The sequence below is a fragment of the Cebus imitator genome, unplaced genomic scaffold (assembly GCF_001604975.1).
Source record: "Cebus imitator isolate Cc_AM_T3 unplaced genomic scaffold, Cebus_imitator-1.0 Scaffold819, whole genome shotgun sequence".
Lineage (NCBI taxonomy): Eukaryota > Metazoa > Chordata > Mammalia > Primates > Cebidae > Cebus > Cebus imitator.
This window is the reverse complement of record NW_016108134.1, coordinates 174,995-190,945: the sequence shown is the minus strand read 5'-3', so window position 1 is coordinate 190,945 and position 15,951 is coordinate 174,995. Positions and strand designations below refer to the sequence as shown.

Below are 15,951 nucleotides of genomic sequence, written 5' to 3'. Positions count from 1 at the left end.
TTTATTTGGCTACTGTCACCAACTGCACTAAATGTGGGGTGGTGAGGAATTGCATGTAACATGATCATGTCACTCACTCAGGTGCCCACAGTCTAGTTGGGGAAAATTATATGGAATGAAATAAAATTGACACAGTGATAATCCCTACTCATGAATTAAGTGCATAAAGGAAATGTCATTTAACTGTGGGAATTTTTTTAGATGGTTCACAACGGAAGTGACTCTGGGGAGTCCTGAAAGAATGGATAGAGTTTTCTAAACAGAGACAATGGTGAAGATTACAGATAGACCCAGGGGGTGGGACTCAAACATAGGGAGGTGAGTGCAAACCAAAGAAATATTTTCAAATAAATATGGCATAGGCAAAGGAATAAAAATTAGATTAGGATTCTGCCAAGTGGATCATTGAACATTAAAGCTCTGCTTCTAGTGAAGCTGAAGTCAATTTCAATTTTTGGGACATCTATGTGGGAGAGGGGAGGGTGTGTGAAGGTATCACAGAGGGTGAAGCCTTGTCTTTGCAGGCGCAGAATTTTACTTTCATTCTCCGGTGGGAAGTCATACGGTGGGGGTGGAGGGATTAAGCTGGAATATTCAATGACCAGCTTTGAAAGATTGATTTCTCTGAATTAACAAGAATATTGGCATGGAGGGGTGCCAGCCTGGGAAAGATGACAAGGAACTGAAATGAGGTCAGAGAATCGGGACCGGAAAGGTGAGAAAGGGATGGAGACATTTGAGTGACAGACGGGAAAAATCAGCCTCATCTCATCACCAGGGATAACCATTCATTTACTAATAGGAAGGAACCATGCAAAGCACTTTGTACATATATTGATTAACTCTGTGGACCACATCAGGAGGATGGACAATGCCATGCCACTCTATAGGGAAAGATATCAGCATTTATAAATTCTGTCATTATTAGCAAAATGGGTGGAAGTAGAGGTCATCATGTTGAGTGAAATAAGCCAGGCACAGAAAACATTTACATGGCAGCCCAAAATCAGGATCTCTTGGAGGTAGTGAATAGAATGGCAGTTACCAGAGGCTGGAAAGGGTAGTGCAGAGGGAAGGATGAAAGCCAGTTGCTTATGGGCACAAAACTACAGTTAGTTGGAAGGAATAAGATCTACTGTTCCACAGCACAATAGGATGACTATACTTAACAATAATTTATTATATATTTCTAAACAGATAGAAGAGAAGATATAGAGTGTTTCCAACACAAAGAAATGATGAATGTTTGACGGGGCAGGTATGCCACTTACCCAGATTTGATCATTATGCATTGTATGCTTGTATCAAAATATCACGTGCACCCCATAAATATGTAATTACGATACCCAGATTGATTATGCATTGTATGCTTGCATCAAAGTATCACATGTAGCCCATAAATACACGCAATTATTATGTATTTATAAAAACTTTTAAATAATTTAGAATGACTTTGTAGGCTTTTCCAAGTCCAACAGCAGGTACAGAGCAGATGCAAAATTATAAATTTTTTTCTGATGACAGATGTTTTGCATTTACAAACATGTACAAGCTGGAACATTCAATGACCAGCTTTGAAAGATAGATTTCTCTGAATCGATGAGAATATTGGCATGGAGAGGTGCCAGCCTGGGAGAGATGACAAGGGCCTGAAATGAGGCCGGAGAATTGGGACTGGAAAGGTGAGATGGAGACATTTGAGTGACAGACGGGAAAAATGAGAGGTGGAAGGAAAACAGCCTCATCTTATCACCAGTGATAACCATTCATTTAGGAAAAAGAAAGAGCCGTGCAAAGTTTTTTCACATACACTGTTTTGCATTTACTATAATTTACACAAATATTTTACAATTGCATCTTAAACACCCCCCCACACACTTTTACTGGACTTTGTGTGATTCCTTTTGTGAACTGTGGGTTTACTCCCATTTCCCCTTTTCTCTTAGGGTATTTAATCTGTAAGACATCTTGACACTATAAAGGTATCACTTTGTATTAATTATTAATTATTCTGGGCATTGGGGTATATAAGCAGGGTTGAAATGTTGCCAGAAACAGGGAAGCTTTTTTCATCACAGTCTCTCATCAACCACCTGTGTCTATCATGCCTATCATTCATCTCTTTTGTTATGCAGCAGATTTTATATATTTTGTTAAATCCAAGACACAAAATGATGATGTAAAATGGAGCCCCACGTTTACACATCCATGGGAAGCTTACAGCCTGGAATTTGCTGCCCTGTTTACATTCTTGGGGGCCACATTAATAGAGGGCTAGGAACCACTTGGGGAGATGGGGCTGTCAGTGTCTTGAAGTTTCAGCAGCAGCAGCGAGACCACCTGGTTCCTCAACACCCTGACACCACCTCTCATCACTCTCCCTCCTTCTCATCCCCCTCACTGCACTGGCTCCTATTTGAGCCTTCATTATCTGAAACAAGAACCTCCCTCAGGTCTTTGCCCTAGTCACTCCCTCCGCCAGGCACAGACTTCCTCACATATCCTCCAGCTCCCACCCATTCTTCCTTGAGGTCTCTGTTGAAATGTCACCTGGTCTGCTGGTCTTGCCTGGACACCCATAAAAAATAGCAGCCCCTAACCATTCTCTTTTGATGTGCTTTCATTTCCTTCTAAGCACCATCTAACACGTCAGATGATGATGTCTTTATCAGCTCATGGTCTTTCTCCATCATTGGATAGTAAGAACATCAGTTTCTCAGCACCCTACACTCATTAGCTAGACAGTTCCTGGAGCATAGTCAGCACACAATCAATATTACTCAAGGGCATGAAAGAATTTCTCATTAAACAATACACAACCTCTTAGGGAAACGTTGAGCATAGCACAGGAATTTTGAATCAGAGACAGCTCTGAAGAGCACAGAAATTGAGACAAGTTCCATACACAAAATACAGAAATGAATATCTTGACTGCAAAATATAAATGGTTGCCTTTCAGCAATGCGAGTGATGCCCTTTTGAGTGAAACTTAGTCATGTTCTCTTTCTCTGACTAGTAGTCACCTAAACCACATGGAACCCATGAATGATACAAGGATTTTAGGATTTCTTCTTCTGGGACTTTCAGAGGAACCAGAATTGCAGCCCATTATCTTTGGACTCTTCCTCTCCATGTATCTGACAACTGTGCTTGGAAACCTGCTCATCATCCTGGCCATCAGCTCTGATTCCCACCTCCACACCCCCATGTACTTCTTCCTCTCCAACCTGTCCTTTGTAGACATCTGTGTTACCTCCACCACGGTTCCAAAGACACTGTCAAACATCCAGACACACAGCAAAGTCATCACCTATGCAGGCTGTGTCACCCAGTTGTACTTTTCCATACTCTTTATAGGGTTGGATGGCTTACTCCTGACCGTGATGGCCTATGACCGGTTTGTGGCCATCTGTCACCCCCTGCACTACTCAGTCATCATGAACCCTCAGCTCTGTGGACTGCTGGTTCTGGTGTCCTGGATCATGAGTGCCCTGCATTCCTTGACAGAAAGCTTAATGGCATTACCACTGCTCTTTTGTACAGGCGTGAAAATCCCCCACTTTTTCTGTGAACTTGATCAGATAATCCACATTGCCTGTTCTGACACCTTTCTTAACAACCTGGTGATGTATTTGTCAGCTGTGCTGCTGGGCGGTGGTCCCCTCGCTGGGATCCTGTACTCTTACTCAAAGATAGCTTCCGCTGTACGTGCAATCTCATCAGCTGAGGGGAAGTACAAGGCATTTTCCACCTGTGCATCTCACCTCTCAGTTGTCTCCTTATTTTATTGTACGGGCCTAGGGGTGTACCTGAGTTCTGCTGCAACCCACAACTCACTCTCAAGTGCAGCAGCCTCAGTGATGTACACTGTGGTCACCCCCATGCTGAACCCCTTCATCTACAGCCTGAGGAATAAAGACATAAAGGAGGCTCTAAGACAATTCTTCAGAAGGAAGAAATAAAAGGAGCATCTTTCCAGAAGTGCATGTGATTTCAAAGCTCTAACCTTCAGACTTAGACATTGTGATTCACGAATCAGATCACAGAAGGAAAAAGTCCTGCTTCTCTTCAATTTCAATTTCCTTGTTCTTGAGTGCTGTGTAAGTTTTATGCTATTTCTTTAGAAAGCTTTCTATTCTGATATCCAGCCGGTTTTTTCTTTGTCATTGTTCTAATTTCCCAGTTATTTCCAAACTAGAGTAAAAAACCTCTTGGAGATTCCTATTTGTTTAATACACTAGAGTTGTATCCATCCTAAAAATCAATTGCAGTTGGCTACTGTACGGTCATTAGCATAATTACATTGTAGATGAATATCTGAGACCACAGTTTTTCACATCTGAGTCCCTCATTTCTTTCTCTGTCATTACCTTGACTGCTCCTCCTGACCATGTAAACTTTACCATGCTAGTGTGTTCATAGATTGTCACAGCATTCTATTATCCTCATTAGCATCCTGCGCTCTATCCAGCTCAGTGTACACACTGCCTACTATATGCCCTGGTAAAGAGAAGGAAGGCAAACATTACATATGAAATGCATGTTCCTAGTGTAGTCTACACAAAAAGACACATTTGCATTAATCTGTTGACTTCATATGGCCTCAGATTCAGAGATGACCTTAAATATAACAGACTAAAATTTTCAGTCATGCAATGATTACCATGGAAGATTTGTTTTTGATGGTGTAGGTATAGTTTGTGTCTCCACCCAAATCTCATCTTGAATTGTAGCTCCTATAATTTCCACGTGCCATGGGAGGGGCCCAGTGGGAGGTTATTGAATCTTGGCAGTGGGGTTTTCCCCTGTTGTTCACATGATAGTGAGTAAGTCTCATGAGATCTGATGGTTTTATAAAGAGGAGTTCCCCTCACATTCTCTCTTGCCTGCCACCATGTAAGACATGCCTTTTGCCTTCTGCCATGATTGTGAGGCCTCCCCAGCTATGTGGAACTGTGAGTCCATTAAACCTCTTTTTCTTTATAAATTACCCATTCTTAGGCATGTCTTTATCAGCAGCATGAAAACAGACTAATACAGTGTACATCTACTCATTAAAGTGTGGAAGCCTGTTGTCCGTACAGAGGTTTGTTCATTTAGTTAAAGATTTGGTGTCATGATCTGTATTTTTTGATTGCATCATCTTACTGTTTCTGATAAAAAGTTTCCAGTGCTACAAATGTGATTTCTTGCATTGTTCTAAAAATATCCCTTCCTTTAGAAAATTGTGTCATAGCATTAAACTGGAGGTAAGTGAAGAATGTGTGTATTATCACTTGCTTTGTCTCTTTTATACTCCAAACTCTCTTCAGTCTTCATGAGCAAATGATGACTCACACAAGAGCTTGAACTTCTTCCCAGTATTGCATATAATATTAGAGACTTGTGATTCAAGACTGCAATTTGTTTCAGCAAAAATATATGGGTCCTGCCCAACTCTCCTGGTTACCTAGAAGGAATCTAAAAGTAGTCTCCTTATGATACAGTTATCTGAAGTAAATATAAATATCCATATAATTAAGATCCCTGCCTTTAAATATCAGAAAAAGCACCAAAATATGTGAGCCAGCAGAATATTCTGAATACACTGAACCCAATATAAAACTTACAAAAGGATCTGACACCTAAAAAAAAGAATATTCTCAATATCTTGAGTTATGTTGCTTTGATTATTGTATCAGTAATCTAATCCTGCATAACAAAACATCCCAATAATAAATGGTTTAAAGTCATGCTTTTAAAAAAATCATATCAGAGTCTATATTGTTTTCTCATTGGGAATTAGGACATATATATCCTGGATAGGACAAAAATATTCACCATAGGACTGTCCAAACGTAGTTAGTTCTTGAATGTTGAACAGTAGGGACAATTTTTTTAACTTTTATTTTAGATTCAGTGGTACGTGTACAGGTTTCCTATATAAGCAAATTGTATGTGGTGAGGGTTTGGCGTATGGAGTATTTTCTCACCCAGTTAAGCATATCTGATGGGTTTTTTTTTATCCTCACCCTCCTACCACCCTCCACTCTCCAGGAGGCCCTAGTGTCTGTTGTTCCCCTCTTTGTGTCCATGTGTTCTCATTATTTAGCTCCCTCTTGTAAATGACAACATGTGGTATTTGGTTTTCTGTTCCTACATTAGTTTGCTTAGTATTATGGCCTCCAGCTCCAACCACATTGCTGCAAAAGGACAAGGTCTCACTCCTTTTGATGACTCTATAGTATTCCATGATGTATATGTACTACATCTTCTTTATTCAGTCTACCATTGATGGACATTCAGGTTGATTCCATGTCTTTGCTACTGTAATGGGAAATCCTTCATGAAATTGGTGTAGGCAATGATGTTTGAATGAGACCTCAAAAGCACAGATAACAAAAATACAAATAGACAAATGGGGTGACATCTAACTAAAAAGCTTGTGCACAGCAAATAAAATTACTGACAGATTGAAGAAACAAGCTTCAGAATGGGAGAAAATATTTCCAAACTATATATCCAAAAAGGGACCATTCAGAATATATGAAAAACTCAATAGCAAGAAACAAATAAAAACTCAAGCAAAAAAAAATAATAATAAATGGGCAAAAGACCTGAGGAAACATTTTTTAAAATAAAACATACAAATAGCCAAAAATACATGAAAAGTGCTCAAAATCACTAATCACCAAGAAAATGCACATCAAAGGCACAATGAGATACCACCTCATCTCATTAGAATGGCTATTATCAAAAAGACAGGAAAAGAATAATAATCCCAGCTACTCCAGAGGCTGAGGCTGGAGAATCACTTGAACCCATGAGGTGGAGGTTTCAGTGAGCCAAGATTGCACCACTGCACTCCAGCCTGAGCGACAAGAGCGAAACTCCATCCAAAAAAAAAAAAAATACCCAGAAAGAATACTAACAATGGCTGGCAAGAATGTGGAGAAAGATAAAATATTGTATATTGTTAGTGGAATGTAAATGAGTACAACCATTATGAAAAACAGTATAGAGGTTCCTAAAAAAAGTAAAGATAGAACTAGAACATGATTCAGCAATGCTACTACTGGTATTTATCCAAAGTATATGACAACAGTATATCAAAGAGATATCTGCACACTCACATTTACTGCAGCACCATTCACAATAACCAAGACATGAAATTAGGCTAAGTGTCCATCAACGGATGAATGGAATTTTAAATGTGGTACATCTACACAATGGAAAAATATTCAGTCATATACAAGAAGGAAATCCTGTGATTTCTAACAAAACGAATGAACCTGAAGGACATCGTGATAAGTGAAATAAGCCAGACACAGAAAGACAAATACCACTTGACATCACTCACATGAGGAATTGATCTCATAAAATTAGAGAATAGAATAGTGACTACCAGAAGCTGGGACAGTTGTGGAAGGAGGGGTGGGGAGATGTTTTTCAAAGGATACTAAATTGCAGTTAGAAGGAATAAACTCATAAGATACAGAGTACAACATGAATACTTCATACTTAATGATAACATATTGTATCATGGAAAAATACTAAGGGATGTTAAGTGTTCCCAAAATGAATATGATGTGAGGTAAAGTATATATTAATTATCTGAATTTAACATTCCATACTGTAGCTAGACCTCAAAACACTCTTTCAGATATGATAAATACATACCAACGTACCCATCAATTTAAAAAAATTAATAAATACATTTTGAAAAATTAAAATAATTTTATAAGGTGCTAATCTGAAGGCAACTTGCATAAAGAGATACAAATATATCTCTTACAGCAACCAAATGTTTTATAAATGAATAATATGACAGCTCTTGACCTGTTTTAAACGTATGAAAATTTTTTTTTTAATAAAGTCAACATTTATTTATTTATTTATTTATTTTTCCCCCAATGAGGTTTAGCTGAGGCGCGATTATTGCTAATTGAAATTTCTTATTGTTTTGGTAAAAGCATCATGAAGCCAAAGGATGTAGCACCCACGGTTTTCTATCAGAAGAACACAGTTCACCTCCTGTTGAAGAGGGGAACAGCAATTTTCCGGAGGTATCAAGGGCTTAGTTCACATCACAAGTCAGATTCTTGGAGACCCAAGAGACCTAGTCAAAACAAGTTCCTCAGTTTAGACTTTGGAAAAGAACCTTCCTTTAGGGTTGGTTTAAGTTGTTAGGAGATTAGGTCTCTGGAAGTAAAGCAAGTCCATGGAGAAGGAGTAATGAAGGCTGCATTAACCTCAGATTCAATATGGTGTCTTGGGAACAGAGCATGCAGAAAAAAATTTCTTTCAGTGCAGGGGAAAATCCCAAAGGAAAATGATGTAATCAGGTTGGAATAACAAGAGGAAAGGTGCCTCAGGTTTACAAAGCTGTAAATTTTGTACAGATTTACAAAGCTGTCAATTTTTCCCCTGCTGCTGTTGCTCAGCATATGCAACCTTGGGTTCAATGAGACATGGTTGTTTCCTTTGGAGTCCTTGATCTGACTCAGCTACCGATGCTTTCCTGTCTCTTACTGTCTCAGGACAAAGCTTCAGTCTCCATCATTGACCATCCGGGGAGGTAGTCACACATCCACGTGGATGCCTTCCTCTCAGAAGACCCAACGAGGTGAGTCCAAGAACCCAGTAGGTACTGTAGGAAAGGATCAGGGAGAACGCAGTCCACAAACATGGACTCAAAGTCATCTGAGAGCCAACCCAGCCAAGCCCAGAGAAGAGAAATTGCTTTGGTTGTTGGCTCGCTTGCTTGATGAAGTATTTGATTCATGTAATTGTTTATGATGCTAAAAAGAGAAGCGAACATTGAACTCAGCAAAGAGGGTGATTCCTGACAGTTAAGTAACGGTCACGGAGGCCCATGGATGAGGAAATGGGAGAAATAAAGTGGTTCCAGTAAAAGTAGAATATATGCCCAAGGATTTTGCAAATTTTTCTCCCAAGGAGGGAGAAAAAAAGTAGTAGCTGTGGAGGCATAGATAACTATGTATATAAATATTTATATTAAAATACTTTTTATAAATATATAAAAATATTGTAGGATTTTCATGTTAAAACAGTGATCCTCACTGCGGGTAGTTTTGTCCGCTGTGGAATTTTGAGCAATGACAGGTTTGGCTGCCACCTTGAGGAGGGTGAGTAGAGAACAGGGAAGCTGATAAACGATAATACAATGCACAGGGCAGACCCCACCACAGTAAATAATCTGGCCCCAAATTTCATTAGCACTGGATTGAGAAACTTGGAGTTCATGAATATCTGTGTTTTTAATATTCACATCTCCTTCTAGATTACCTCCCCAAGAGCTTGTAAAACTTTACACTTCTACTGGCGAAACAACGGAGTCCCCATTTGCTACCTGTTGAAAAGTTCCAACCCCACTCAATGTGGCAGCTGCCCTTCAGGCTTTTCCCCAGGCTGATGGGTGTGATAGAGATTCTTGTATTAAACCATTACTGGGCTTGAGCAAAGATTCCTACATATAATCACCATTTTGATTTGTTTATTATCATATATCCATTTGTCTAATTATCACCATTTCAAATTATTTCTACAGATTATTGATTTTTCATTGACATTTGAGGAAATACTTTTCAGCACAAAAAGCTGTAAATTTTATTTACCTAAATATATGTCTATAATCTTCTGTTTCTTGCCTTAGCATGCTTTGCATACACATCATTTCTATGTGGTTTTCCACATGTTCAGCTAACATGTATTATTTACAAGGTGTTTAAACCCACTAATTTCTTTGTAAATTATGAGATGGGGACAAACTTCATTGTCTTCCAGGTAGATAGCCATTTACCAGCTTTTGTTCCACAATTCAGCATTTTCCAACTAAATTGTAATATAACCTTGTCATATATTAAATGCTCATATATACACTAAAACTTAATTTCTGATTCATTCAATAACAAGTGAGTATCTGCCATACACCAGAACATTCTAGTGATACTATATGTAATATAACTTATTGTGTAGGTCTTTGCCAATTAAATAACTAGTCCCTTCTGATGTTAAATTACTGTTATTTTATACCTTCTTTCAGTTAATTTTCAATGTCTCCTTCAAATTCACTTAAGACAGTGTTTTCAAATTTACTATATTTTTCTGGCTTTATTCCACTGACACTTTTTATTTCAAAACTTCCTTTTGCTTTAATTTTTTTGTAATTCTTCTACACATATTCATGTACCTAAGTGAAAAAAAAAAAAACAAAGATAAACAGAGCAGGCGAAGTTCCTGCTTATTTGAATTTTTTTATATAATGGTGAAGAGAGTTAAATGTAATAGGCCAGGTGCTGTGGCTCACTCCTGTAACCCCAGCACATTGGGAGAGCGAGGCGGAGGTTGCAGTGAGCTGAGATTGTGCCACTGCACTCCAGTTTGGGTGACAGAGAAAGATTCCATCTCAGAAGTAATAATAACAATAATAATTCTCCATCTACACTTTTTTTCTTAGCATCATTCTTCCTCATCATAGAATTTGTTGCCATCTGACATAATATATAGCATTTAAATTTTTCTTCTATTCTCTCTCTGTCATTAGATTGTAGAGACTTTTGTTATATAATACCACATACTCATTTACTAGACTATGACTGAAACATATCAAAATTCACTTTATATTCCTCAAATGCATGAAAGATTTTCTCATCAGTACTGTAGAGTACACGCCTTCAGGGAAAGGCTGAGAGTGGGACAGGAATTCCTAATCCAAGATGGCAAGAGGATCCTCTGGTCGGCACCAGATTCACACACAAAATACACACAATTAACTTCCTGTAGAATAGAGGTTACCAGAGGCTGAGGGTGCTGGGCGGGTGGATTGGAGACGTGCTGATCAGAGGATACAAAATTACAATTAGGAAGACTGAATTATTGTAGAATGGAGATTATCAGAGTATGGGAGGGTTGCTGGGGAAAGCTGGGGAGATGTTGGTCAAAGGATGCAAAATTAAGCTAGACAGAAAGATTTTGTTCAAGAGATCTATTGTACAGCATGGTTCTAATGGTAATGTAATCATGTACATAAAACCATCAATGGTGATATAATATAGTTACTAGTAATACATTGTATTTTTAAAAAATCCAAAGATAGTGGATGTTAAATGTTCTCATCACACATGATGACTATGTAAAATGATCACTGGCCAGATTTAGCCATTCACAGTGTAAGCATACTTCAAAACATCATGGTGTACACAATAAAGACTCACCATTTTATCTGCCGACATTAAAAAAATCAACTTTAAAAAATAAAAAACCATAGCTTCTTCACTGTAGAATATCTGTAACAGCATTTCTGGTAGGTTTGTAATGCATGTGAGTGTCATGTTCTTTTCTCTTTTTGGTAGAAAAGTCAATCAGATGAAAGCAGGGAATGATACACACATTTCAGAATTCCTTCTTCTGGGACTTTCGGAGGAACCAGAATTTCAGCCCTTCCTCTTTGGGCTGTTCCTGTCCATGTACCTGGTCACTGTACTCGGGAACCTGCTCATCATCCTGGCCACAATCTCAGACTCCCACCTCCATACCCCCATGTACTTCCTCTCCAACCTGTCCTTTGTAGACATCTGTTTTGTGTCTACCACTGTCCTGAAGATGCTGGTAAACACCCAGACACACAGCAAAGTCATCACCTTTGCAGGCTGCATCACCCAGATAGGCCATTGCCTACTCTTTGCGATATTGGACATCTTTATGCTGACTGTGATGGCCTATGACCGGTATGTGGCCATCTGTCACCCCTCGCGCTAAACAGTCACCATTAACCCCAGACTGTGTGGACTGCTGGTTCTGGCATCCTGGATCCTGAGTGCCCTGAATTCCTGATTATAAACCTTAATAGTGCTGCGGCTTTCCTTCTGCACAGACTTGGAAATCCCCCGCTTTTTCTGCGAACATTATCAGGTCATCCACCTTGCCTGTTCTGACACTTTTCTTAATGATGTGGTGATGTATTTGGCAGCTGTGCTGCTGGGGGGTGATCCCCTCACAGGAATTCTTTACTCTTACTCTAAGATAGTTTCCTCCATACGTGCAATCTCATCAGCTCAGAGGAATTACAAGGCGTTTTCCACCTGTGTATCTCACATCTTAATTGTCTCCTTATTTTATGGTACACTCCTAGGTGTGTACCTTAGTTCTGCTGCAACTGGCAACTCACATTCAAGTGCTGCAGCCTCGGTGATGTACACTGTGGTCACCCCCATGCTGAACCCCTTCATCTACAGCCTGAGGAATAAAGACATAAAGGGGGCTCTGACACAATTCTTCAGAAGGAAACAATGAAAGAGCTGCTTTTCAAGAAGGGTCTGTCATTCCAGAGATCTAAGCCCCGGACCCAGAAATTGTGATTTTGTAGTCAGATGGTGGAAGTAGAAATTGCTCCTCCTATTAATTTCTTGGACTTTCCAATTCTATGATCTTAACTGCTTTGTAAAATGCATGCATTTCCTTAAAGAAGCTTTCAGCTCTCAGATAGCCAACCGTTTTCTCCTTTGTCATTTCCCAACTTCCCCAAAGTTATTCCCAGACTAAGGTCAGAAACAAGGAGGACATTCCTGTTGGTCTCATACACTGGTGAGTTGCGTTAGTGCAAAGAACCAAGAATGGAAAAATGATTAATATAATTTTATCATGGATGAACAGATGAGACCACAGTTTTCTACGTTTGTGTCTGTCATTTTTTTCTCTATCACTGCCTCAACTGCTCCTCTTCATAATGTAAAACTTTAATATACTCATGTATTTATAGCCAGTGTTGGCATTTTGTCCTCTTCACTAAGATCCTGTTCTCTAGTCATCTCCATGTCCACAATGCCCACTATATCTCTTGTTTAAAACAAAGATGACAAAAAATTGCTTATGAAATCCATGTTTCAAGCATGGTCTAAATAGACAAATTAGCATACATCAATTGACTTCACCTGGACTTAGAGATTATCTTAACTGTGACAGAGTAAAATGTTTAGTCATACATGGAATTACTCTGGAACATTTGCAGTAAGGAATCTTGGTGTCCATGTATAATCAAGTTTTTTCATTTGAGTGAACAATTTGATGTCATTGTCTATGTAATTTTATTGTATCATCTTCATTCTATCTAAAAGCTTCCTGTGCTACCTGCAAATACACCTCTTTCCATTGTACTAATAAATATCTTTCCCTTTAAACAATGTCATCATAAGCATTAAACTGCAGATAAGTGAACAACAAGTGTGTTTAATTTATCAGCCATTCCTTTATTTCTTTTATACTATAAACTCTCTGCAACCTTCCTGATCAAAGAAAGACTCACGCAAAAGCTTGAATTTCTGCCCAGTATTGCTCCTGGAAATAGAGACTTGTGTGACTCAAGGTCAGAACTCATTTCTCCAGAAACATACATGTCTTTTTGAACAGATATTTTTCAAAAGAAAACATACATGCAGCCAACATCACATGAAAAAAAAATATTAACATCACTGATTAGAGAAATGCGAATCAAACCCACCATGAGATACCATCTCACACCAGTCAGAATAGCCATAATTAAAAAGTCAAAAAATAACAGATTCTGGCAAGGTTGTAGAGAAAATGAGCACTTTTACACTGCTGTTGGGAGTGTAAATTAGTTCAGTCATTGTGGAAGACAGTGTGGTGATTCCTCAAAGACCTAAAGACAGAAATACCATTTGGCCCAGCAATCCCATTACTGGGTATATATCCAGAGAAATATAAACCTTTCTATTATAAAGACACAAGCAGGGGTATGTTTATTGCAGCACTATTCACATTTGAAAAGACATGGAATCAACCTACATGCCAAACAATGATAGACTGGATTTTTTTTAATGTGGTACATATACACCATGAAATACTACACATCCATAAGAAAAAATTAAATCATGTCCTTGGCAGCCAACATGGATGGACCTGGAGGCCATTATCCTTAGCAGACTAACACAGAAGCAGAATACCAAATATCACATGTTCTCACTCCTATATGGGAGCTAAATGATGAGAACACACGTACACATAGAGGGGAACAACACGTGCTGGGGACTATCAGGGGTTGGAGGCTAAGAGGTGGGAGAGACTCACCCTCATTAGGAAAAACAACTAATAGGTAACAGGCTTCATTCTTGGGTGATGAAATAATCTGTACAACAAACCCCCGTGACAAAAGTTTACATATCTAGCAAACCTGCACATGTACCTCTGAACTTAAAATAAAAGTTAAATTTAAATTAAATATATCTCCTTTCAGCCTCTTCTGTTTACCTAGAAAAAAAAGGAGACAATAGTCTCATCCAGTTTTCTGGCATAAACATGAATATCCAGGTAATCATGAATGTTGCTTTGAAATATCAGAACTCACGTTAAAAAATAGTGGGCATCCGAATATTCTGAATGTCTTTAGATCTATTTGCACTGTTTATTGCACCAGTAAGCTAATGCTGCATAACAAGCAATCCCACTGGTAAGTGACTTAATTGTCAAGCTTTTTGATCACATAGGAATCTATGTTGGAAGGTTTTTACATTGGAATTAGGACATATGAAATTTAGAGAAGACAAAATAGTCACTCCATACAACTATCCAAATCTAGTAGGTTTTTGAATTTTGAACAGAAAAGACAATTTGGCAGAGGAAGATGCAGAAAAGTGGTAGAATCTCAGGATGCCTCTCATAACATCCCCATAGACACTGGATATCTCCTGACTGCTCACATTGTTTTAGACAAGGCATAGCACATGTCCAAGCTCAGCATCAACCACTGTAAGGACAAACACACTTTCCAACTGAGCTAGTAACAAAACCCAGAGCCAAAGGTATGGAAGTACACACCTTCGGCTCTGGGTTCTCCTAAAGACAACTGGGGAGTTAAGACAACTGGGGAGTTAACCAATATGTGAAAATTAAATGTATCTATACTGGCATACGAAACACATATGCAAGCATTTCATACTTATGTTGACAATAGTTCTTAACGCATAATGTGCTGTAAGTTTCAACAAAGAGAAGAGTTCTAGAAAGAGCTATAGCAGGTCCTATAAGAGTTTCCTACAAGAGTTGAAGAAGTAATTTGATGAACCAGGAGACAGAATAGCTGCCCTCCACTAAGCATCTGCTTTGTGTAAGGTAATCTCCAATGAGCTTCAAAATATTACTTCTCACAGAAACTCCATAAACAAGATGGGAGGTTTTTTTTTTAAAGGTTTCATTTTCTGTCATGAGAAAAACACTCAAGAGGCACATGCAATCTTTGTTTATGCAAAAGCTGACCTGTGAAGTTCAACATTTGACCACCTGAAGTCATACATGAGGTGTGTGGTAGGATTTCTGTTGGAGAAGACCTCAAAGTACTTAAATCTGACTCTAACACTACACCACAACCTTGATCCTCAAAGAGTGAACCACCCAACAGGTTAGGCAGCATCAACATCAACAGAAAAAAATGTTACACATGTAGAATGTCTGGACCTATCCTAGAGGCCCCATATCAGAATCTACATTTGAACAAGATCCCTAATTGAAGCACACACCCATTGAGGTTGGACATAGTGTGAACAGAATAGCCTCTCAATCTCCCCAGTGTTAACATTTTGCTGCATAATTTTTGTGCTATGGGCTATCCTGTGCATTGTATAGGCTGTTGAGCAGCATCCCTGGATTATTTTTCAAAATCACATGAAAAAATATTATTTTACAGATCAAATTAGAAATATTCAAGAGTGTTTAATCTCAGTTATTTCCTCTCTGCTGAGGCTGAGTATACAGTGCTTGTTGGTTTGTTAGCCATTTACTTTATGGCAAATTTTCCAAGTTCTTTGCTTTTACGTCTGAGAGTCTGACTTTTACTCTTTTTTTACATTGTTTCAGATAAAGAATGAGAGATTTTTCACCAACTTTGCAGAATAATAGTCCATTGTTTGTGTACGTGTAGATTATATCTCAGGGAAT

At 38.6% G+C, this 15,951-nt stretch overlaps 1 protein-coding gene and 1 pseudogene across 1 annotated transcript; both read left to right on the top strand.

The window, feature by feature from the left end:
- The first annotated feature begins 3,032 nt into the window (after positions 1-3,032).
- Positions 3,033-3,962, top strand: LOC108297607 (olfactory receptor 7A10-like). Its single transcript, XM_037735469.1, has one exon. The coding sequence runs from the start codon at positions 3,033-3,035 to the stop codon at positions 3,960-3,962; it is 930 nt and encodes a 309-aa protein (XP_037591397.1).
- A 4,249-nt stretch (positions 3,963-8,211) lies between these two features.
- Positions 8,212-12,294, top strand: LOC108297606 (annotated as a pseudogene).
- The last annotated feature ends 3,657 nt before the right edge of the window (positions 12,295-15,951 follow it).